The sequence below is a fragment of the Hippocampus bargibanti genome, linkage group LG01 (genome assembly GCF_051943395.1).
Source record: "Hippocampus bargibanti isolate YZ-2025 linkage group LG01, ASM5194339v1, whole genome shotgun sequence".
Classification (NCBI taxonomy): Eukaryota; Metazoa; Chordata; class Actinopteri; order Syngnathiformes; family Syngnathidae; genus Hippocampus; species Hippocampus bargibanti.
In genome coordinates, this window is record NC_142734.1 from 23,712,431 (window position 1) to 23,737,597 (window position 25,167).

Consider the following 25,167-nt stretch of genomic DNA (forward strand, 5'->3'; position numbering starts at 1 on the left):
GGTAAACACCCTTTTAAATGAGCCCAACTTGTGCACTTCAGCCTGAATGCACCGGAGCATTAGAGGAGAGAAAATGTTCTGATTCTAATTTGCAATGAAACAATACCATAGATGAAACAGGCGAATGTCAGTGACATTTTAACAAGCCCCATGTTAACATTAGCATCGACATACTTCTGCGAGAAGTATATTGCAGATAGCAAGTGTGGAAGCTTATGAGCCGTGTGCAGGCTAGCTAGCAGTAACTTCGCCTCTGGACCGCCAAATTGAATTTCATTCCGATCATTTTCCTGGATTTTTACCAAACACGAGGAACGGAAAACCATCCATGTTAACGGTGAGTACTATCACAAAGTTATTTTAAATAATACATTCTGATATTTTGTTGAAAAGTGGCCGCGCGTGTGTGTGTGTAATACTCACAATATTCACTTGATAAAGAATTTACTGAGACAATACAGACAGTTCATTTGTAAGATGAAACAAAAGACATGTAAAAAACAAAATACATTTTTATACTCATTGAATGTATAAATAAACAATAAAAGCATTTTGGTGTTTTATTTACTTTCACAACAGCTACAGCTGGAAAGGAGTTTTCCACATCATTGAAGTTAAAATAACAATGATAGACCAGGACACATTGCATTATATCAAACAAACAATAAAATACAGTGATACCTCAGCTTAAGAACGGTTTAGCTCACAAACCTTTTGCTTCACAAACATTAAATTCGCGAGCATATAGTCCTGGCATACAAACTAGACTTTGGCAAACGAACCAAACCACACGGAGCGCCACGGTGGATGGCGGAATAGTTTTCGTCACCCCTTTTCTTTGAGTGCGGACACGGTTTGTTATTGAGTGGAGTGCTTTTGCTATCATGGGACGCAAAAGACCCCACCACTGGCTAGTGTTAAGCCGGAGGACACAAAAGAAAATTACGGTCGAGGAGAAGAAGGAGACCATCGAAAAACACCAACAAGATGTGCGTTTGTGTGACGTAGCATCCCAGTACCAGTACGCTAAGTTGACCATTGCTACGTGTTGCTAAGGGTGTCTCAGGCAACAGAAGAGTTTGAAAAACTTCTGTTGATTTGGATTAAAGAAAAGCAGCTAGCAGGGTACAGTGTGAGTGAGGGTATTATCGCCCAGAAAGCACGGCGACTTCACTCGGATATCATCAAGGGGCAACGACATCAACGACCATCACAAACAACTATTATACAGTACAGTTTATTTCTTTAATTACAATATGATTGCATATTTATAATGCATAAAACAAAAAAGGTATATTTTGTGTAGTTTTAAAGCTTATTTCGTAGACAATTATGTTTTATGGGGACCTGGGAACGGATTGTTCTCATTTTAACGGTTTCTCATGGGAAATACGTGTTTGGAAGACAAACTTTCCGCCTCACACACAATTTCTGGGAACCAATTAAGTTCGTGGGCTGAGGTATCACTGTAATGCAAAATTGGATTGTATTGGCTTGGATATACCTTTATTCGTCTTGCAGTGGAGAAATTTACATTTCACAGCAGCATAATAATGAAAGTAAGATGAAAGGAAAGGAAGAAGTAGAAAAACAAAATACAGGATCTGCTGTAAAAGCAGCCGCTCTTGCGGCACCATCTTGAAGTCAAAAGAACCAACAAAACAAAAAACACTAAACATTATTACAACACAAATACTTTGTCAGGCATTCAATCTGAAGCACTTTCCTCTTTGTTTTATGAAGCACATTTGAGTTAAACTATGAACATGTTCATAGAACAAATTCAGCTTGTATCTCAAGGCACCACCACTGTTTTACAGTGATAAGAACATTCGACAAAAAGGCTGCCATCCACCCCACCAGGATAACTTACGGAGTTGAAATTGCAGGTAAAGTGACAATGACGGACGAGCTCCAGCGACTGCATTGGCCCAGACCCAGCAGGTCCATGGCGCACACCTGAAAGTGGTACTCCCTTCCTGGACTCAGACCCTTGATCTCCACGCTGGTGCTCTCCAACGGACCAAGCTGCAGGAAACACAACTGTTGGGGTAATTCGCCATACAAACATCTCTAAACATCGCTCTTTAATCTTTGTTTACATTTTGGACTTCCTGATACGTCATATCCTGCCTTCCTCTACATCAGGGGTCGGGAACCTATGGCTCGCGAGCCATATATGGCTCGTTTGATGATTGCATATGGCTCGCCGATAAAACTAAAATATGTATTTACTTTTTCGTTTCGTCGTTTTTTTTCGCCGTTCATTTCCCGTTGGCGCTGCAGTTGGCGGAAAGCGCAATTTTGATTGGATGACACTGACCTAGAATGGCCGAAAGTGCCATGTTGATTGGATGATAGTGGCCGTCATGTTGAAACAGGTAAACGCCCCTTTAAATGAGCCCAACGAGTGCACTTCAGCGTGAATGCACCGGTGTGTGTGCAGCGGGCGTCTGCGGAAGTCTTCAAGCCGGCTTTTCGATCACCGAATGTGGGCGTGCACGGGGGAATCTCGGCCTGTTCCTTTTGAAATATTTTCAAAGTGTTTGAGCTCCAGCAAGACGGCGAGGAGAGAAAATGTTCTGATTCTAATTTGCAATGAAACAATACCATCGATGAAACAGTTGAATGTCAGTGACATTTTAACAAGCCCCATGTTAACGTTAGCATCGACATATTTCTGCGAGAAGTCGATTGCAGATAGCAAGTGTGGAAGCTTATGAGCCGTGTGCAGGCTAACTAGCAGTAACTTCGCCTCTGGACCGGCAAATTGAATTTCATTCCGATCGTTTTCCTGGAATTTTACCAAACACAAGGAACGGAAAACCATTCATGTTAACGGTGAGTACTATCACAAAGTTATTTTAAATAATGCATTCTGATATTTTGTTGAAAAGTGTCCGCGCGTGCGCGTGTGCGCGCGTACGCGAGCGTTTGTTTGTGCGTGCGCGCGTGCGTGTGGCTCTCGCTGAAAAACATTTCTAAATATTTTACTTTTATGGCTCTCTTAGTCAAAAAGGTTCCCGACCCCTGCTTTACATGATGTTGCATTTACATTACGTCCTATCGCATCACACACTGTGCGCCGCATAAATACTCCCGTAGTCTCGCTCTCTCACGCTCTCTTCTCTCTGCCTTCCTCCTTCGCTGACCTCCCACAATGTCTCCGCTGTCTTCAATATTAAACCAACTTTCTGTTTTACACCTGGCTTCCTGATGATTTAACCATCCTCTTCCATCACACCCGTCGAAGCAATGAACCAAGGGTGAACGATCAAAATAATCCAACAACAACGGTACAATCAGCATGGATACAAATACAGGTAACATCCGACTTACGAACGGCTCGACTTACGACCACCCGTATTTAGGACCACGACTTCCAGATTGTATTCTTAAAATTTGAATTCTACGCCTGGCACCGCAACGCGTTAGCAGGCCGGCAACGCATACGACAATTTTGGCCAGCCAGCCTGCATCTCACTCTCGCACAGCAATCGACCGTGTGATGGCACCAAGGCAGAGGGGAGTTTGCGAGTCATTTAGCATCAGAGTCTCGATTCAACATTTTGAATGGATTTGGATGGATTAAGTTGGATTTACCTGTACAATGACACTTTGTCGTTGTGATTGTCGGAGGTTTTTCATTCCTTCACATTGTAAGCTAACTTAACTCATTGACTGCCAGATGGTGTGCAAAAATGTGTTTTTGTCATTGTCACTCGAATTCCAGGACTCACAGAATACTGAGTTTTAGGATTACAACAACAGTCAATACAGCTTGAGAAACGTGTCAAAGTCAAGGGCCTGGGTCCAAATCCAGCCCTTCACATCATTTTTTTGTGTGGCCATTAGAATGTTTCATGCCCTCGACATATTACATAAGAGCAAGCACATAACAAATGAATGAACAACTAGTTTTTAAATTTGAAGTCAAGAAAAATGACGGTTTACATAATTGAATTTTTTTTTACAATTTGAAATTTTGGTTCAGACTTTAGCACCATGGCACTTGACATGCTTGATTTGCTTTTTCAGACCGAATAAAACGATGTGGTGTGCCAGATTCAGCCCCCGGGCCTCGACTTTTACACCTGTGGTGTAAGGGATAAGCCAGCAAGCTGAAAAGAAAGAGAGCTAGCTAGCTTACTAGCTTAATAGATAAGCATGGAATTTCACAAGTTTGATTTGCTTTCGCGGACGGAATAAAATGAGGTGGCAGGCCACGACTTTGGCTCCTGTGATGTAAGGGATTTTCCAGCTAGCTGAATATACAGAAGGCTAGCTAGCTGGCTAGCTTGCTCGATAGATGAGGATGGAATTTCACAAGTTTGATTTGCTTTCGCAGACCGAATAAAATGAGGTGGCAGGCCGGATTCGGCTCCCAGGCCTTGACTTAGAAACCTGTGATGTAAAGGATTCGCCAGCTAGCTGAATTGAAAGAGCGCTATCTCGCTTGCTTTCTATTTCCTGGTTGCTCTCATTTGATCTCTTTGATAAGGTTTTCATGGAGGTTTTCACTTTCCAAGGAACCCCCAAAAGAGGTGTCAATTTCAAACACGATCTAGAGTTTTAATAATAATAATAATCCATTTCATTTCCATGCGCCTTTCAAAACTCTCAAGGTCACTTTACAATCACAGGTTAAAGTTTTTCTGTGGGTGAGCAGCGGCAGCCACACGCGCCACCGTACACTCTACCGGAACTACCTCAAATATATAGAAAGCTAGCTAGCTAGCCAATCGATAGCCAACACATACCTAGCTAGATAGCCAGCCAGCTACCTAGTAAAAAGATGGCTAGCAAGACAGCTAGATAGCCAGCCAGATAGCTAGATAGCCAGCCAGAGCTAATAGATAGCAAATGATAATAATACTAATAATAATACTAATAATAATGTAGCGCTTTAACTACAGCGGAAATGAAGCAGTCACAAAGATCGCGAAAAGCACCAGGGAGCGAAACCAAGATCAAGTCAGAATTTAAAAAAATGAACATGGTCGTAAACAACTGTGAACTTGAAACATACACTGACAGTTTTGACTTGGCCCTTACGGTCCCACCAGTACGTGATTTGGTACTTGAGGGGCGCCATTTCCAAATAAGACCACGTCGGGGGAGGACACCACTCCATCAACACATTTCTGGCTTGGCCGGGCCACACCTTGACGTCCACGGGGGGGTCGGGTTTCACTGCAATAAAGACATAGACAAAATATCAGAATAAGAATGATCTTTATTGCCAAGTCTGTAGAACACACATGGAATTTCTCACATCCTGATTGGCGACAGGTGCGCGGCCCTCCCCTCCCTGTTCCTCCGGCTCGCACACCTGTTGCTCATTCACAGATGTGCCTTCTGACTATAAGAGTCACCCGGTTTCTCTATGTATTTGCCGGTGTATTTCCTTTTCGTGTTTCACCACTGCCGTATGCCAGGTTGGTCGCTCTCCTTTTGTGCTGTTGTCCTGTTTGGTGTACCCTGCGTGTCTCAGTAAAATCTTTTGGACTCATCTACTGACTCGATCGAGTACTTCGGATCCAGCTCCTTTTAGTCCGACAAGGTGTCGTTTTGTCTTTTTGCCTCGTGCGGACGTGACAAATTACACCGGCCACAATGGTTCCCGCCGATGGAGGCAAGTTTATGTCCGCACTAGATCATCAGGCGGAGCGTTTGAGCCAGCTGGCACAAGATATCGCGGAGATCCGCGGTAAATTGACCATGCTGGTTCAACGCTTTGAAGGGGTTGAGACACACGTCACGACTTTGACTGGACCCCCCCACCCCCTCGGTGACCAGTCGCAATCTCCCCTTATCGCACCCAGCACATTACGGGGTTGAACCCGGGCGCTGCGCCGAATTTCTTATGCAGTGCTCGTTGGTGTTCGACCAACAACCCTCCGCATATGCCAGCAACGAGGCTAAGGTGCCGTTTGTCACCAGCCGACTCACCGACCAGGCAGCTTCCTGGGTGTTGGCGGTCCGAGAGTCCCAACCCGAACTCTGTGCCTCTTACCCGGACTTCGTGACCACGTTACGCCAGGTGTTTCATCACCCCCTCACAGAGAGCGAAGCAGCGGGACTACTCCAGGACTGTCAACAAGGGACTCGTTCGGCCGCCGAATACTCCATCGCCTTCCGCATCCTGGCCGCCCGGAGCGGGTACAACGATTGGGCGTTGAGAGGAATGTTCCGCCGCACTCAAGGACGAGTTGGCGACCCGCGACGCTCGCACAACTCTCAACGAACTGATCGACGTCATCCTCAGCCTCGACAATCGTCTCCAGGAGAGGAAGAGTGAGCAAGGCGGCCAGCGGGCAGGCGAACCCGGGATCCTGCGGCGTACGTCATCACCCGGCATCAGTGAGCAGGAGGCGAGCCACAAGCCGATGCAGATGGGGGGGCGGAAGCGATCATGCTAACCACGGAGAACATCGATGAGAAGGTTTCTTCAGCCGTCATCTGTACTTTTTGAAGGTGTCGGACGTTTCACCTCCTATCCAAGAGGCTTCGTTAGCGAATTAAAGTCTGACTGGTCGTATCGGCCCTATTGGATAGGAGGCGAAATGTCCGACACCTTCAAAAAGTACAGATGACGGCTGAGAAACCTTCTCATCAATGGACTACTCCTGTACGACTGAGAGCTGACACAGACGTATTGCTGCCAACACGGAGAACATTGCACTCAAGGCCCCTCGCCGAAGATCCTTGGCGTCTTAAGTCCCCTTCCAAACAGCGGCCGCGGTCCCCGGCGACGTTGACGAGGACGGCGTCCGTTACGCGGCCGGAGTTGCATGGCGAGTTAATTGGTCCATCCAGTTCCCGTGCTATACGGGAGTTAGTGGACTCGGGGGTTGACGGATGCTTTATTGATCCCCAACTCACGTCTTCGTTGGTCTGCGGCATTGAGAAGCTGACGATACCCAAGGAGATTCTCGATTTGGATGGCCGTTTATTAGCCAGAGTTACTCGAGTTACCACTCCACTTAAACTCCGGTTGTCGGGGAACCACATTGAGCATCGTCGTTTCCTTCTCATGCCTTTCTGCGCAGCGCCACTCGTTCTGGGCCTGCCCTGGCTCAGCACCCATGACCCTTCCATCTACCCATACAAGGCTGGAGTCCCCACTGCTACGCACACTGTCTGCGGTCGGCCACAGCAGGGCGCAACCTCTTCCGCGGCGGCCCGCCCGAGGAGATTTGCCCCGAGGGCGTGCCGCGATGTTACCACGACCTGGGGAGGCATTCAGTAAAAACGGCGCGCAATCCCTGCCACCTCACCGACCGTATGACTGTGCCATAGACCTCCAGCCCGGGGCTCCACTGCCGGACTCTCTACTATACCCTGCGCACATACATTGACACATCCCTCGCGGCGGGACTTATCCGACCCCACAGAATACTAAAATATTAGAACTACATGAACATTCAATGCAGCGTAACAAACCTCTGACTCTTTTCTTTCATAAAAAAGTTCATTCCTAAATGATATGGGTCTGGAGTTATCTAAGCTTGAAATGGGGGCGGCTGTCCAAAATACAATGCAATATGCATATTGGTTGATGTAATGCTTGAACAACAACTGAAGCTGGAACAATGCACTAACATGGAGACAAAGGCAAATGCTGCCCCCTAGTGAAAAGGAAAAACATTTCCAGATGTCTGGCCAGCGCTTTATCGGCATCCAAGCATGAAAAACAAAACTTGAACAAATACGGGAATGGTGCTCTACGTCGTATTTTCAATTCCTGAATACTTCGTAAATGGCAGTGGATGAGTTAATATTTTAAGAAACCTTAAACTCTCTTCTTTCATCTGAAAAGAAGAGTTAATTCCTAAATTATATGGGTATGGAGTTATAGGAGCTTGAAATGAGGGTGGCTGTCCAAAATACAATGCAAAAAAAAAATATATTGCGCTTTAACAACATGGAAGCTGTAACAAAGCGCTAACATGGACAAAAGGGAAATGCCGCCCCCTCGAGGAAGGGAAAACCATTGCCAGAGGTGTGACCGGCGCTTTAGTCAGCACCCCTGCAAGAAAAACCCAAACTCAAACAAATTCGGGAATGACGCTCTACTGTACACCATATTTTCAATTCCCGAATCAATTCGGAAATAGCAGTGAATGAATTAAGGTTATCTTACCAACGTCCTCCAGCATGAAGCTGCTGAGATGAACGCTGCTCCTTCCAGAAGATGACACAGTGGTCACGTTGATGATGTAATCGGTCAGCAGCTTCAGGTCAGGCAAATGGCAGTGCCAAAGCTGCCAAAAAAAGGGGGTGAGGGAGGAAAAAGGACAATACTGTATTTCAACACCTCTTTTTATTCTTTCATCCAGATTTGAGTTCGCAGAAAGGGGAACTTTGTGTACTTCACTGCATCAACGGGGGTTTTCAGTTCACATCTTACTTCCTTTTGCCTCAATGTTTCTCGCAAACGACATCAATTATTCAAAACTGATGCATTTCGGATTTATCTTCTGTTTTACCATGTTTTTGAAAATGACAGATACAACTGGAAATTTAAATTAAACTGGAAATGTATTTTTCATATACGAATAAATATATACAGTGATATATCAGTTTACGAACTTTTCACCTTACGAACATTAAATTCACCAGAATATAATCTTGGCATGCCAACTCGTTTTCGGCCAAACCACAAGCAGCACCACGGACTAGTTTTCGGCGGAAGGACACCAGAGCACATGGTCGAATAGCGCCACGGTGGCTAAATGTGTTTCTGTGTTGTCTAAGCAATGGTCTGAGGCAATAGAAGAGGTTGAAAAACTTCTGTTGATTTGGATTAACAAAAAGCAGCTAGCGGGGAAAAGTGTGAGTGAGGGTATTATCGCCGAGAAAGCACGGCAACTTAACTCGGATATCCAGAGGCAAATATAATAATAATAATAATAATAATAATAATAATAATAATAATAATAATAACAACAACAACGACAACAATAATAATAATAATATATTTAATTTATAAGCGCCTTTCAAAACTCTCAAGGACAGTTCACAGTCACAGGATCTATATCAACGACCATCACAAAGAGAATCATCAACATGATGAATGATAATGTGATTCCTCAGTTTCGTAAGATCTTACAAGTCAGAAAGCAACAGGTGTCAATCAATGACCATCACAAATGTAAATAAAGTGACTTGATTATACAGTGCAGTGTATTTCTTTCATTACAATACAATAGCACATTTATTATACATAGAATAATGTATGTTGTGTGTAGTTTAAGGCTTATTTAGTTGGAAATTATATTTTATGGAGAACTGGGAACGGATTATTCTCATTTTAATGGTTTCCTATGGGGAGAAAAAAACATTTGGGATACACATGTTTCGCCTTACACACTCTGTCTGGGAACCAATTAAGTTCGTAAGCCAAGGTCTCACTGTACAATTAAAATACAAAATGTGTGCCGTGTGTAATTGCAGGTGATAATGAGAGGAAATAGTTCATACCAAAAACTGGTTTTAAAACACCCAAATCAACCAGACAATTTTTAAAACTATATTTTAAACAAATTCACACCAGAAGTGAGGATTTTGAATGTATACTGAATCAGAGTCCTCACTCCTGCTGTTATTTCCATTTCAAGTCCACTTTTTCATGCTTAGTTTTTTTAAAGAAGTTGAAGTGGGAAATGCAGTTAAGGGGGACGTCTAGTGTGCAAATGTAATACTAATTCTTCTCTAAACTAATCAGACTGGGTGGTCCTCACTCCTTATCTGGAGTTATCCAGACCTCACAAAAGACATTGAAACAGAAGTGTGTGTGTGTGCGTGTGCGTGCGCATGTGCGTGTGCGTGTGCGTGTGTGTGTGTGTGTGTGTGTGTGTGTGTGTGTGTGTGTGTGTGTGTGTACTTGGCCGTTAAATCGGATTCTGCTTGTGGTACGGTATTGCAAATTTCCCCATTGTGGGACGAATAAAGGTTCTCTGATTCGTTTTGTGTGTGTGTGGGGGGGGGGGTGGGCGAGTGATAGATATAAGTGTTTAATGAAAGTGAATTAAAGTTGGTACCTGCTTGGAGGAAGAAGAGGATGATGATGACGATGAAAAGGAGGCAGTGGGAGGGATGAGATGACAAGGCTTGCTGATTGATGGTTGGCGTCTCTCACTGAAAGACACATAAAAAAACTTTTGAAGCCATGACGACTCACTCACTCATTTCTGATACTTCTTTTGGCGCAGTGCAAACCACAAAAACGAAGTACAGTGATACCTCAGCTCACTAACTTAATTGGTTCCCAGAAAGTGTTTGTAAGGTGAAACGTTTGTCTACCAATCATTAATTTTCCATAAGAAACTATTACATTCGAATAATCCGTTGCCAGGTACCTGTAAAACATAATTTTCTATGAAATAAGCCTTAAAACGACACAAAATATACATTATTTTTCGTATAATAAATATGCTATTGTATTGTAATTAAAGAAATAAACTGTACTGTAGACCCAACCAGTCTACATGTGCTTTGTGGACTTGGAGAAAGCGTTTAACCGTGTCCCTCGTGGAGTTCTGTGGAGGGTGCTTTGGGAACACTTCAGGAACGCCTGATACGGGCCGTTCGGTCCCTATACGACCGATGTCAGAGTCTTGGTGGGGTCTTTTTTGGTCATATCATAGCAAATGTACTCCACTCGATAACAAACCACATCTGCACTCAAAGAAAGAGAGTGACAAAAACCACTTTGCCAGCCACAGTGGCACCGTGTGGTTTGGTTCGTCGGCCGAAAACTAGTTTGTTAGCCAAGATTATATTTTCGTGAATTTAATTTTGTGAGGCGAAAAGTTTGTGAGCTAAAGCATTCGTAAGTCGAGGTATCACTGTATTCTTGCTGATTGTGCTGCTATGGCCTCCCGATTGTACCTGTAAGAGGCGATGTAGTCCAGAGGCTTGGAACAGGGGGGTTCTGCCCACGAGCAGAAGGTGACGTTGGGATAACTGGCACACCAGCAATGCACGCTGGCTTGGCTGGGAAGATCTGACAAAAGAAATTCAGTCAGCCAAATACAACATTTTTTACAGTCATTATTTGGGGGGGGGAGCAAATGCATAAATGCATAGGCAGTCCATATAGCTTTTAAAAAGTCAATTTTCCAAACAGCCATTTTGGGTGAAAGGTGACACTGTGGGACATTGAAGACACGTTGACTCGGCCTCTCCAGATTCTTCCGGTCGTGATTGGACAGCATGCGTTGTCCTCATCTTCTTTGAAACTGCCTTGTGAAGGATGTGGAGGGTAATCAACAACCCCACCCCCACCAAATTACAGTAAAGTCTCGTTATATCGATATTCAAGGGAGTCCGAAAAAATATCGATATAACCGGGACTATCGATATATCCGATCCTGCGCCGAACTGCATTAAACAAAAGCCGCCAAAAGAGGGCAGCCAAGCGCCATATAAGAAACGGAGCTGGCTTTTTTTGGGGTGAGATGTTCCCCCAATGTTGCCTCAAAATGGCACATATAATTCTTTAATGATTGTAAACATGTATGCTTTAATCTTCAGAACTACAGTGTATTTGAAACATATTCATAACTGGATGTGTAACAAGAAAGCATATTATCCGAATCTGAAGCCATTGTTTGGATTCACAAGCAATGCAAGACGTCTTGGCGTGAAGTCATTTTTATTTGCATTTGAATAAAAAGTGACATCGGCTGTCCTTTAATACACAGTATGGAATGTTAATAATTTTCAAAATCATCGCGCTTCAGCAGACAAAACAAGAAACATTGTTGCAAAAAACGATTGCATTCATATACAGTACAGTGGGCATGTACATAACACAACAGGGAAACTGCAACGCTTACATCTTACTGTATTATGTATACAATTTAAAAAAGTCATCAATCTTCTTCTGCTTCCCATTTTTACCTTTTAACACAAACACTTCAATATCGTCTGCTACACACGAGCTAGCGTCTGAAAATGAAAATGGCTCTGCTACACGGGTGCTGGGCACGTAACCAAGTCACCTGACCAAGTCGACCAATGGCGCGACTGATGGCGTGACACGTAACCAAGACACGTGACCAAGTTGACCAATGGCGCGACCGATGGCGTGTCACGTGACAAAGTCACACGGCCAAGTCGACCAATAGCACAACCGATGGCGGCTCATGTGACCAAGTCGACCAATGGCGCGACCGATGGCGGCTCACGTAACAAGACACGTGACCAAGTTGATCAATGGCGCGACGGATATATCGATATAAACAACAAAAATGGCCGGCGGGGGATGAAAAGGAGCACCTTAATAACCGGATTATCGTAATAACCGGGTATCGTACTAAACGGTACTAATTATACATAAAAAGACTAGAAATGTGCAAGGGAAATGAAAATAGTATCGTAATAAGCGGTACTATCGATATAACCGATATCTATATAACGAGACTTTACTGTAACTCCTTCACTGCCAGACGTGCAAAAATGTGTCCACTCCAGAGCCAGAGTTTTTGTCATTGTCACTGGAATTTCAGGACCCACAGAATATGGAGTTCTATAATAATAATAATAATAATAATACAGTTGATTTCATAAGCACCTTTCAAAACTCTCAAGGTCACTTGACTGTCGCAGGTTTTTTAAGTTTTTCTGTGGGTGAGCGGCGGCAGGCACATCTGCCAGCGTTCACTCAACCCCAAAGTTACTCAAATAGATAGAAAGCTTGCTAGCTAGCTAATGGATAGCAAATAACAAGCGATTAGATAGCCAGATAGCAAACAGCTAGCCAGCTAGAAAGCTTACAGCTAGCTAGCTAGCTAATGGATAGCAAATAAATAGCGAATAGAAATCCAGGTAGCCAACAACCAGCCAGCAAGACAGCCAACAACCAGCCAGCAAGACAGCCAACAGCCAGCCAGCTAACAGCCATCCAGCTATCTGATGAATAGCTAATAAATAGGTAATAGATAGACAGATAGTCAACAGATAGTCAACAGATAGTCATACAGCCTAAAAAGCACAAATATCTGGTGCTTGAAAATTCTTGTATGAATCCGGGACAAACGTACACTAGAAAGGCTTTTCAGTGTCTTATTGCAAGCTAATTTAGCCTCATTGGTTTATCAGTTAGGAACGTTAGCAAGTCCGACTGACACCATTTTGTTTTCTCAAGTTTTAGGACTACATCAACATTCAATGCAGTGTAAGAAACCTTAGATTTTCTTTTTTCATCAGAAAAAAGAATTAAATCCAAAATTATATGCGTCTGGAGTTTTATCAGCTTGAAATGGGGGCAGCTGTGTAAAAGGCAAACGTGTCTGCTCCGACGCCAGGGTTTTTGTCATTGTCACTCAAATTGCAAGATGCACAGAAGATTGAGTTTTAGCACGACATAAACATTCCATGCAGCATAAGAAGCCTTAGACGCTCTTCTTTCATCAGAAAAAATAGTTAATTCCTAAATTATAAGGGTCTGGAATTATATGAGCTTGAAATGGGGGTGGCTGTCCAAAATACAATGCCATACATAAATATTGGTTTCTATAGCGCTTTAACAACAGCTGAAGCTGGAACAAAGCGCTGACATCGAAAAAAGGGAAATGCTGCACCCTGGTGGAAAAGAAGACATTTTGCCATCGACCATGGCCAGTGCTTTATCAGCACTGAAGCATGAAAAAACAAAACCCGAACAAATTCAGGAATGGCGCTCTCTGTCATATTTTCAATTCCCAAATAAATTTTGTGAATGGCAGCGAATGAGTTCAGAATCTGTTCTGGACCGACTCACAGTGAGTTCAAGACCCACTCCGACCTCCCTGTGTGGAGTTTGCATGTTCTCCACGGGCTTGTGAGGGTTTTCTCCGGGTCCTCCGGTTTCCTCCCACCTTCCAAAAACATCCATGGCAAGCAGATTGAACACTCGAAATTGTCCTGATGTGTAAGTGTGAGCGCGGATGCTTGTTTGTCTCTGTGTGCCCTGTGATTGGTTGGCAAACGGTTCAGGGTGTCCCCCGCCTAGTGCCCGAAGACAGCTGGGATAGGCTTCAGAAACCCCCACGACCCTTGTGAGGAATTTGCGGTTTAGAAAAATGGATGGATGTTCTGGGATGTTTTTTCCACCCATTTCAATTCCATTTTCTCTCACAACTATTTATTTCCAATGTACTGTATTAGCATTGCAGTCTGTTGATTTCAAAACAATTCCAGACCAAAAGATTGCATTCAAATGTGTTGAGTGAAAGAGGCGGCATTTCAACAAGAAGTCGATGTCGGGGCGCTAACTCACCAACGTCGCCTCGCATCCGAGCGACGGCCTCGATCGCAACGACCAATGTGAGTAGAGTCCAGTCATGCAAGCTGGCCACCATGTTGCAAAAAGGATTCAGTTCATCTAAAGACTGAGACTTGTACACTTGTCAGAAGACTTTAAGTAAAGCGACTGGCCGCCACCGAAAGAGGAACCGAGAAACAACGTCTTACAGGAAATCCGACGTGGAGAAACAACCAATGCTTTCTTGACATCATCTGGGATGTTTGACCACTTGTGCCTTTTTCTCCAAAAATACTTTGGCATATAAAAATGACATCAGTCCAATAAACAAATTCAGTAAGAATAAGAATAAGAATAAGAATAAGAATAAGAATAAGAATAAGAATAAGAGTTCTTGTTGTTAGGTTGCTGATCTATGAGCCCAACAAGGGTGCTTCCTCTTCATCCAGATCCAGTGGCTGCTTGTTTCTGCCGCTTCGGAGAGTGATCTAACTGTATGCCGCAGAGCCTGTCCATGGATGCCCAGGTCTTTTAGCAGTTTGATGGTGGAGGAAGCCACAAACCCTCTGCATCCAACTTCAATGGATCCAGCTGTCTAGCAAATGGATAAAAAATAGCTAATAGTTAGCCAAATATCCAACAGTTAGACAGCTTACAGCCAGCCAGCTACTAGCTAATCAGTTAGCTAATGGATAGCTAATAAATAGCTAGCCAGCTAGACAGCTTACAGCCAGTCAGCTAGACAGCTAATAGCTACCTAGCTAGCTAATAGATAGAAAATAAATAGCTAATATTTATCCGGATAGCCAACAGATAGCCAGCTAGACAGCTTACAGCCAACTAATAGCTAGCTAGCTAGCTAATGGGTAGCAAATAAATAGCGAATAGATAGCCAGATAGCCAACAGCTAGCCAGCTGGACAGCTTACACGGTCAGCTTTTGAAAAAGTATATTCTTTTAGGTACGCCTTATAGGGCAGAAAACCAGTAAGTGCTTGTCACTTACTGGGTGTAGGTGAAACATAAATTCTTATTATAAAGCATTTTTCTAGGGTTCTAAAAAGTCAGAAGGTTGGCATATTCAAGTATGGCGGACCATGAGGGTCCGATGGCAACACAACATTCCGACCTATTTCAAACCGATAAATGAGTGCATCCAAAAGATTGGTCGCCAAATGAAAAACAAAGTCATGTCGTTTATTCTAGGCATTGTAAAAATGAAGATTGTAAAGAGCAATCAATACATTGGGGAAATGAAACAAATGCTCCAAAAAAAAAAGACTTGGTCAGAAATCGACCTGGACGCCTTCACAATCAGTTCTGCAGGCCCTGTTACATCAAATGTGTCAATCAAACAGTTGCTCGAACCAATCCGATTTCGAGTTAGCAACCCAAGGCCTGCTCAAAGACGCTTGCAACGTCAGAGTTTTCGCAAATTATGATTGGCTAGTCACTAGCCAATCATAGTATCACTAGCCGGTAGTTATGTGATAAGAGCATAATGATGCACACAGTCGCTGGTATAGCGGGTCAGTCTTTTAATAACAAAACGTAGCAGTTATCACATACAAACAGGAGCTGTTGTTATGCTACAACTCACATGCAGTCGTTCTACTCAGGCACTCTCTCTAACCCTTCTCTCTGTATCGTCACGCTCCCCCGACTAGCCCAGCCCCCACACATCAACAACACAAGCACCAGACGTTACGCAGTTCCAAACCGGCAGAACATGCCCTCCAGTAGCACATCAGCCACTGTTTCCGCCTCTTGGTCTTGCAGTGCGTATGCCTCAGGCCACTTGGTAAAATAGTCCATCACACACAGCACATAGCGACGCCCCTGTCCATCACAGGGAAAAGGCCCATGATGTCCACAGCAACTCTCTACATGGACGCCCCAACCATTTGTTGCTGAAGTGGTGTGTGCGATTGGGCTTGAGGTCCTTTGTTGGCCACACACTCATCACCAACAGAAGTCCTCTACGTCCCATCGTAGCTATCCCTGATGCATAACACATCAAACTTGCTCCAAAGGCCTTTGGAAGCAACAGAGAGTCCCATCACGCCTTCGCAGGGCGTCCTCTTGCCACTCTGTACCCACTGCCGCATGGGGTTGAGATCGTTGTCGTCTTCTTGTTTTGAAGCCCACTCTGCAGTGTCATCAGCCTCTAAGGTGCAGCATGTCGTCACAGCAGCAGCCGCTTCCCCGCAAAGCTCCAACTCCCTGGCATCTCGCCGGTCGCAATAGCTGCAGCCACTAATGGAACATGGCCTCCGGGATAGGGCATCTGCATTGGCGTGCTGAGCCCCAGCCCGATGTACCACAGTGATCCTCGAGCCACCGTGCTATTTGGCCTTCTGGTTCCCTGAATGACATCAACCACTGCAGTGCGGTGTGATTTATTCTGATGGTGAAGGACACGCCTCACAGGTAGTACTTGAAGTGGCGTGTCGCCAGAACAACTGCTAGCAGTTCACGTCTTGTAAGGAAGTAGCGTAGTTCACTTTTATTGAAAGTGCGGCTGAAATAGGCTACCACTCGCTCACCTTCCGGCCCCACTTGTGACCACACTGCCCCCATGCCGACATTGTTCCCGTCAGTGTCCAGCAAAAAAGGTAGTGCTGGATCTGGAGGGTTGAGGACAGGAGCGTTCATGAGGGCTCTTTTTAGGCTGGAGAATGCCTCCTGACAATCCGGCAGCCACATGAAGGGTTCGCTATCTTTCAGGAGGCAAAACAAGGGTGCTCCAATACAAGAAAATCCTTTCACAAACCGCCTGTAGTACGAGGCTAGTCTCAAAAAGCTTTGAAACTGCTTCTGGTCCCTTGGCCAGATTTTGATTGTGCGGACTTTCTCCTCCAGCGTGCTGATGACCTTACCGTCCACTAGATGGCCCAACAACTTCACTTTTTGCTGCATGAAGTGGCACTTATCTGGGTGCAGTTTCAGCCCAGCTGCTGCAATCTTCCCCAACACCAGCCTCAGAGATTCCATTGCCGCTTCAAAAGAATTACCATTGACAAAGACATCATCCAAATACACCAGGCACTTTTGCCTTGGAATGTTTGTGAGTACTGTTTCCATCAAACGCTCAAATGTCCCTGGTGCATTGCATAGGCCAAAACTCATGACCTTAAACTGCCAGTGTCCTCGGGTGGTGCAGAATGCCGTCTTGGGTCTGGACTCTGTGGTGAGAGGGACTTGCCAGTAGCCACTGCACAGGTCAAGTGACGAGAACCAAGCAGAACCGGAGACCACATCCAAGGTCCCGTCTACGCGTGGTAGTGGGCAGCAGTCCTTCTTTGTGACCTTATTTAGCGGTCTGTAGTCCACCCAAAACCGCGATTTGGTGCTCTTTTTCTTGGGGAGCATGAACACGCCAGACGCCCACGGACTGTCGGAGGGCTCGATGATCCCTGCCTTGAGGATGCCATGGATCTCTTGATCCAAACGGAGAACTGTTTGTTAAAGGACAACCGACGTCTCCGGATAAGTTGTGTCCATAATTTGTAAAATGGCTTCAAATGACTTCTACTGAGCGTATTTTAATAAGATTCCACCGCATATAGCTATATTTTACGTTTTAAGACTCACGCTGAATATTCAAGTCTTGTTTTTGAGTTGGTGACGAGTCCGTACGTGACGTCACGAAAGCAACGCCCCTGACCGAAAAAAAAAACCCGCATTGTAGCGGTCCTTCCATCACATCAATGTATTTTGCTGTACTTGTTTGGTCTGGGGACCTCGTGTTGCACCCAAAAGCCGCCAGAAGTGGGCGTCCAAGCTCTATAAAAGGAATTTATCAGCCTGTGGAAACGGAGGTGTCCACAGGACGTCGCCATTTTGTACCTCTTTTTCATTGAGATACCTCCCCTCAATGTTGCCTCATAATGGCATGGAATAAATTCTTTAATCGATTCCAAACCTGTATGCTTTACTCTTCAGAACTATTTGAATCATATTCATAACTGGATGTGTAACAAGAAAGCATATTCTCCAAATTTGAAGCCATTGTTTTGATTCTGCAGCAATGCAAGACGTCTTGGCGTGATGTCACGAACTGGGGGCGGGACTTTCTGAAAATGCCCAATTCGCAGCTCAATTTTTTGCAGATTTTGGACACTTTAAGTCATTTTTATTGGTGTTTTGCATTTGAATAAAAATATCATACTGCGTGTTTTGGGTATTTTAGATGCTATAAAACGTTTTTGATATAAGTTAAGAAACAAAACAAGTGACGTCGGTTGTCCTTTAAGCCTTTGGTAAGCCTCAAGATGGCGCTGCGAATGGCAGCCTCGGTCACACTCTCCCTAGTATTGTGCCTGGTTTTTTCGTCATTTTCATTTGTTTTTTGCAACCCTACGCGACTTAGTTACACGAGGGAAGAGTTACTGAGCATTGGGGAATCCACTCTTGGACTATTTTCACAGACACAACAAAATCGACAAGGTTTTTCGGGGCTACTCGCGAGCGGCGCAGAAGATCTGTACGGAGCATTGTGACGCCAGCGTAGGAGGAGTAAGCGAGCCAGCGTGCTCGTCAAGTTACGGCAGCGTGGATTTCGAACGCCGCTCCCATCGATCCATCTCGCTAATCTACGCTCACTACCAAACAAGATGGACGAACTTCTTCTTCTCACAAAAAAAAAACACAATAAAACATTTGCACGTTCTGCTGCGCTCTGCTTCACTGAGACCTGGCTCAGTCACCGCCGCCCGGATTCCGCGCTACACCTAACCGGCTTCCGTCTCCTCAGAGCCGACCGCGACACGGAGCAATCGGGGAAATCCAAAGGCGATGGACTATGCTTCTACATCAACAAAGAATGGTGCACCGATGTCACGATGTTCGACGCACACTGCAGCCCTGGCTTGGAATCGCTGTCTGTCAACTGCAAGCCATTCTACTTGCCACGTGAGTTCGCTTCCTTTATCCTCGTCGCCGTGTACATTGCGCCACAAGCTAATGCTAACACGTGTATACAAACGCTAGCGGATCATGTAAACAAACTCGAACTAAAATATCCAGAGTAACCCCTGATCATTTTGGGCGATTTTAATCAAACACGTCTAAACCGTGAACTTCCCAAATATAAGCAGCATATTGACTGTTTCACCATAGAAGAAAACATTCTCGATCACTGTTACACAGCACTCAAAGGGGCATACCGATCTGTTGCGCATGCAGTATCGGGTCTTTCTGACCACTATTTAATCCACTTAATTTCTACATACAGACAGAAATTCATATGTGTAAAACCGGTAGTCAAGACTGTTAAGAAATGGACTAATGAAGCAAATTTAGCTCTACAAAAATGCTTAGACTGCACTAATTGGAGCGTCTTTGAAACTTCAACTGGCACATTGGATGAATACACAGACACTGTAACATCATACATTAGTTTCTGTGAGGACATGTGTGTACCAACAAAGTCTTTCCACTCATTCAACAACAACAAGCCATGGTTCACTCCAAAACTCAGGCAGTTTAGGAAAGAGAAAGAGTCCACATTTAGAAACGACGATCGAGCAGTTTACAAACTCGCCCGAAACAGACTGACAAAGGAAATTAACATTGCAAAGAAAAGTTATGCAGGGAGGCTTAACAAACAGTTCTCCGCTAACGACTCCGCATCGGTTTGGAATGGCCTGAAAGCAGTAACAAATTATCGTTTACCATACCCCCAAGCAGTGTACAACAATGGTCTGGCTGATGAGCTAAATACATTCTTTTTCCGATTTGAAAAGGACACCCCCATTTCCCTCGTCTGCCCACCATTACCGGAAACTACCGTATCTCCTAACAGATCCACTAACTGGACGTGAGACGGCTCTTCAAGCAGCAGAAGATCAAGAAAGCTGCACCTGACAGAGTGTCAATGGCATTACATCAGAGGGGTTGAACAATAGTGTGTATTTTTGATGAAGCCCCCTTCACTGAGCCCAGCACTGCTGGCAGGGGTCTGCACTGGGCTCTGGTTTGAGGTGAGGATGATGAAGTTGAAGCAGAAGTTAGCAGTGTGAAGTCCCATCCTGCTTCAAACAGTCTACTATCGTCCCAGTTCCAAAGAAACTAGCACCCTCGGGATTGAATGACTATAGACCTGTTGCTCTGACGTCTGTGGTCATGAAGTCCTTTGAACGCCTCGTGCTGAACCACCTAAAGAACATCACCGGACCTCTGCTAGAACCTCTTCAGTTTGCCTACCGGGCAAACAGGTCTGTGGAGGATGCAGTCAACATCGGACTGCACCACATCCTCGACCACCTTGACAACACAGGAACCTATGCAAGGATCCTGTTCGTGGACTACAGCTCTGCGTTCAATACCATCATCCCAGAACTCCTCATCCCCAAACTTCTCCAACTCAGTGTGTCGCCTACGATCTGCCAGTGGACCCTCAGCTTCCTCACAGGACAGTCACAACAGGTCAGACTGGGAAATATATCATCCTCAACACGAACCACGAGCACTGGAGCCCCGCAGGGATGCATCCTCTCTCCATTGCTCTTCTCTCTCTACACGAACGACTGTATCTCAACGCACCCAGCTGTCAAATTCATAAAGTTCGCAGACGACACCACGGTCATCGGTCTCATCAAAGACGGCAACGAGTCTGCGTACCGACAACAAGTGGAGCAGCTGGAGCTCTGGTGCAGCCGTCACAACCTCGAGCTGAGCACGCTCAAGACAGTAGAGATGATCGTGGACTTCAGGAAACATCCATCATCACAGCTACCCCTCACACTATCCATCTGCCTTGTGTCAACCGTTGAGACCTTCAAGTTCCTGGGAATCACAGTCTCCCAGTACATGAAGTGACACCAACTCTGTCTTGAGAAAGGCCCAACAGAGAATGCACTTCCTGAGGCTGCTAAGCCCCGGTCAGGCTCTCTGCTATTTGACCCTGGGTCAACTTTACTGACATGGCTGGGTTTGATGTAGTTGCCCTACCAGTGGGCAGTCCATCACAGGGCGAACAAACTCTACCTGCCGTCGAAAGCTGAGGAGTCAGCACTGCTACTGTCTTGGTCAGGGTGGTTTGGGTCATCAGTACATCCATGCTCTCTCCTGATGGTTCTGCCGTGTTGATGGCCACCTCTGGTGCACTCTGCCGAGACACCGTTATCAGCTCCAATCGGCTGACCAATCGGCTGGGTGAGCACTCAACCCCCAAATCCACCACGCATTTTGCGGCTTTTAAAAAGTCCCGTATCAAGATACAGGGGTCACTCACGTCTCTACCCAAGCTGAGTGGGTTGTCGACAACCCCCCAGAGTGAAAACAAATGTGCCTTTGCCCTGCAACTTGGCCGTTTCGCTGTTCACTGTCCTCAATCTTGTAAGGGTCGATTTTAAAATGGTTCCCACTGGAACAGCGTCAGGCCTCACAATTGTTGCTTAGTACCCAGTGCCCACCAAGGCTGGACAGGAAATGTCCCCAATTTGCACACGGACATGACTGGGGTCCCCCACGTCTGTCCACCTCACCATTATCGCTTTCTTTCCGCATGCAGATTGCTATTTCCGGCTAATCACTGGAGGGGTCCGCGTTGACCGGGCTACGCAGACCCTTCCCCGTTTTCCTGAAGGTTTAAGATCTTTGGGCAGCGTCACAGCAGATGACCTGGCTGTCCACACCCCCAGCAGACAGCAGGACGTGGATGTCGACCACCTCTTTCCTTGGACGTCGACCACCTCCTTCCTCCCGTTGTTCTGGGCGGGTATTTATTGCACACACCAGCTCATCCACCCACGCTGGCCGGCACTCCTCACCCCCCGACAATGAGGTCGCCGAAACGGGGCAAGCTGCCATCGGTAGTACTCCTCTGGCTGCGATCTCCCACTCCGTCGCAAAAGCGAGTGCTTCTCCGAGCGCCGCTGGGTGGGCAAGCTGGACGTGCAGACGCAGTTCATCCGGTCTGAGTGCTTGGATGAACTGGTCACAAATCAGTTCATCTTGGATGTCCTTTAGAATCCCAGCATATGCCCGCTGGCCGAGGCTCTCTATCTAATGGGCATGACAACGCAGCGGCGCCCTGGGATGTCGATCACACTGTTTCAACTCGCAGCGCCAGGAGTCTTTCAAGTTAAACTCTCCGAAACGCCGCTGTAAAGTGCCCACCAGCGCGCTGTAATCGAGTCTCTCTTTGGGGCTCAGCAGCGGCAGACAGGAAGTAGCCTCGTCGGTTAGTGAAAGTGCCTACTGTGCCGCTTTCACCTTGTCGGGCCAGTCCGCTGCGTCTGCCACCAATTCGAACTGGGCCCGATAAGCCTACCAACTTCCTTTCCCGGAGATCTTGGGGGCTTTAATGGGGGGCCAAGCCTACCCCCAGGGCGCCGCCATCAATGTTTATGTCACCCCTCGTGGCCGTTACGTCCCGGCATGGCGCCGTAATGACGGGCTCGTGCTCATTTCGGCACGGATTGCCAGCATAATCAGCATAAAGACGACTGCCATCAGTGCCACTTGACAACTGGCATATCAATAACGCATGGCACTGCTTCTTCCTTGATCTTTAAAGGACAACCGACACCATTTTTTTGTTTCCTAACTGACGTCAGAAAAACGTTTTATAGCATCTAAAATACCCAAAACACACAGGTTGATATTTTTAGTCAAATGCAAAAAACACCAATAAAAATGAGTTAAAGTTTCCCAAAACTACTTCCAAATGACCTTGGAGATGCCGAGTTTCAGAAGGTCCCGTCCGCTTGTTCGTGACGTCACGCCAGGACGTCTTGCCTTGCTCTCGAACACTGGTTCTTAACCTGGGTTCGATCGAACCCTTGGGGATCGGTAAGACGATCCCAGGGGTTCGGCGGAGCCTCCGCTGACACACTTCTGTTAATTACGGCAACGGAACATTTCGTCCGGCCCCGGAGGTTGTTTTGTCCATTGTTATGCCCGTTTAACAATCGGTAGAGCTCCGGGCAAAACTGAGAAATACCACAGGAAATCATGTGGGCAGTATAGAGTCAGAAGCGTACCAAAACGGAAAATGAATACAGAGAGAGAAGAAGAGAAGCCAGGTAGACTGCTGCTGCTTCACCCATTCACAACTGAATGAACAGGCTAGCCAGTAGCTTGCAGTAAACAAAGTGTGACTTGTCGTAGTACATCGTTTTTATATTTTATCCATACTATGTCGAGCAAAAGAAGAAAGTGGTCGGATGAATATGTACAACATTCTCATGTATTACGGAACGTGATGGGAGTGAGCGTCCTATTTGCATGATTTGCAACGCCAAGTTGAGCAACTCTAGCCTCGCACCAGCAACACTAAAGGAACACTTCATCAAGCGGCATGGAAACGGGGAATACAAGCACACAACACTTGCTGAATTCAAGGTGAAGAGAGCTAGATTCGATGAAAGGGCCACCCTGCCTGTTCTTGGATTTGTACCTGTTAGCAAACTCATCCTCACAGCATCGTACGAAGTTGCTTACCTGATCGCAAAGCAGGGCAAACCACACACCATTGATGAAACACTGGTGAAACCAGCTGCGTTAAAGATGGCGAATCTGATACTCGTAATAGCGGCCGAAGGTAAATTATCCCAAATTCCCCTTTCAAATGACACCGTCAGTGACAGAATAGAAGACGAGTAAATGCATCTTGGCTCAAGTAGTCACAGAACTGATTTTAAGCCCGGCAAAATTCAGTCTTCAAGTCGACGAAAGCACAGACGTTGCTGATCTAAGCCAGTTTGCAGTTTTTGTGCGCTACGTGAAAGACGACATGATAAAAGAAGAGTTTTTGTAAGCCTCTTACAACAACAACCAAAGAAGCAGATCTGAAGAAAAATCATTGAAATTCAGCATAGCCAGGTTCAACAACTCTTCAAAACAACAACACTCTCAACGTTTTGGTATCAACAAATGAAGATGTATCCAGTTGTTGTCAAGAAAGCCCTGGATTTTTTGATACCATTTGTTACAACATATCTCTGTGAGCAATCCTTTTCGAAGATGCTGGACATAAAATTGTAGAAAAGGAACAGACTTTGCTGTGAAAATGACATGAGAGTGGCACTTGCCAAGGTGAAGCCACGCTTATCTGAACTGGTCTTTCAAAGGCAACAGCAGAAGTCACACTGATTTGCAGATATGTAATTTGGTGTGAGTTTATGCATTGTATTGGTTTTGTTCATAAAACAAGGTGATGTTCATGCATGGCTCATGTTGTGTAGCAATAAAAACATATCTATGTCTTGAATTTGAAAAAAAAAAAAATCACATTTTATTTTTCACTCAAGAGGGGTTCGGTGAATGCACTTATGAAACTGGTGGGGTTCGGTACCGCCAACAAGGTTAAGAACCACTCTAGAGTCAAAACAATGGCTTCAGATTCGGAGAAGATGCTTTCTTGTTACTCATCCAGTTATGAATATGATTGAAATAGTTCTGAAGAGGAAAGCGTAAATGTTTGCAATCGATTAAAGAAGTTCTGCCGTATCAATTCGAGCTGTCAGGACTCCAATGTAGCATCCCAGAAAATGCACAATATGGCGTCCAAGCTCTGTTGGAAATGGGCTGATTTGTCTGCTGGGAATTTGTGTCAACTAGTATCAAATAGTAGTCTTGGTGCAACACAACGATTCACCATCCCATTATGTATGTGTTTTCCTTCTAATTTCACCATCAACACGAAGTTTTCAGACCGAACAAAGTACCCAAAATGCATTGTGTGTCGCTTTCTCGGTCAGGGGCGTTCCAGACGTGACGTCACGTCAGGCATCGTCATCAACTCGAAAACAAGACTTCCTGAATATTCACCGCATCTTAAAACGTAAAATATAGCTATATGCCGTGGAAAATACGCTCAGTCTAAGTCAGTGGTGTCAAACATACGGCCCGCGGTCCGGAACCGGCCCCCAAGGAGGTTCGATCAGGCCCGCAGGATAATTTGAA

General features: G+C 45.4%; 1 protein-coding gene across 3 annotated transcripts; it reads right to left on the reverse strand.

The window, feature by feature from the left end:
- Nucleotides 1-546: 546 nt before the first annotated feature.
- On the reverse strand, nucleotides 547-24,329 carry LOC148903533 (interleukin-27 subunit beta-like). Of its 3 annotated transcripts, none has more exons than XM_089004641.1 (7): nucleotides 22,933-24,329; nucleotides 14,270-14,849; nucleotides 10,897-11,011; nucleotides 10,047-10,143; nucleotides 8,147-8,267; nucleotides 5,036-5,193; nucleotides 547-2,028 (listed from the first exon to the last, which is right to left on the reverse strand). In XM_089004641.1, the coding sequence occupies exons 2-7, from the start codon at nucleotides 14,349-14,351 to the stop codon at nucleotides 1,870-1,872; spliced, it is 732 nt and encodes a 243-aa protein (XP_088860767.1). In that variant the 5' UTR covers nucleotides 14,352-14,849; nucleotides 22,933-24,329; the 3' UTR covers nucleotides 547-1,869. The 3 variants fall into 3 exon arrangements, with proteins under 3 accessions (XP_088860767.1, XP_088860760.1, XP_088860772.1); XM_089004634.1 differs by having other exon boundaries at nucleotides 5,030-5,193; nucleotides 22,933-23,202; XM_089004646.1 differs by lacking the exon at nucleotides 5,036-5,193.
- Between the last annotated feature and the right edge of the window lie 838 nt (nucleotides 24,330-25,167).

Bases quoted from the DNA above. Each gene is read 5' to 3' on its own strand.
- LOC148903533 (XM_089004634.1), bottom strand. From the start codon at position 14,351: ATGGTGGCCAGCTTGCATGACTGGACTCTACTCACATTGGTCGTTGCG. The intron at 5,194-8,146 runs GTAAGATAACCT...TCTTTATTGCAG, and splicing joins CTTCATGCTGGAGGACGTTG to TGAAACCCGACCCCCCCGTG. The intron at 2,029-5,029 runs GTATGTTTCAAG...TGTTTCCTGCAG, and splicing joins GCCAAGTCAAAACTGTCAGT to CTTGGTCCGTTGGAGAGCAC.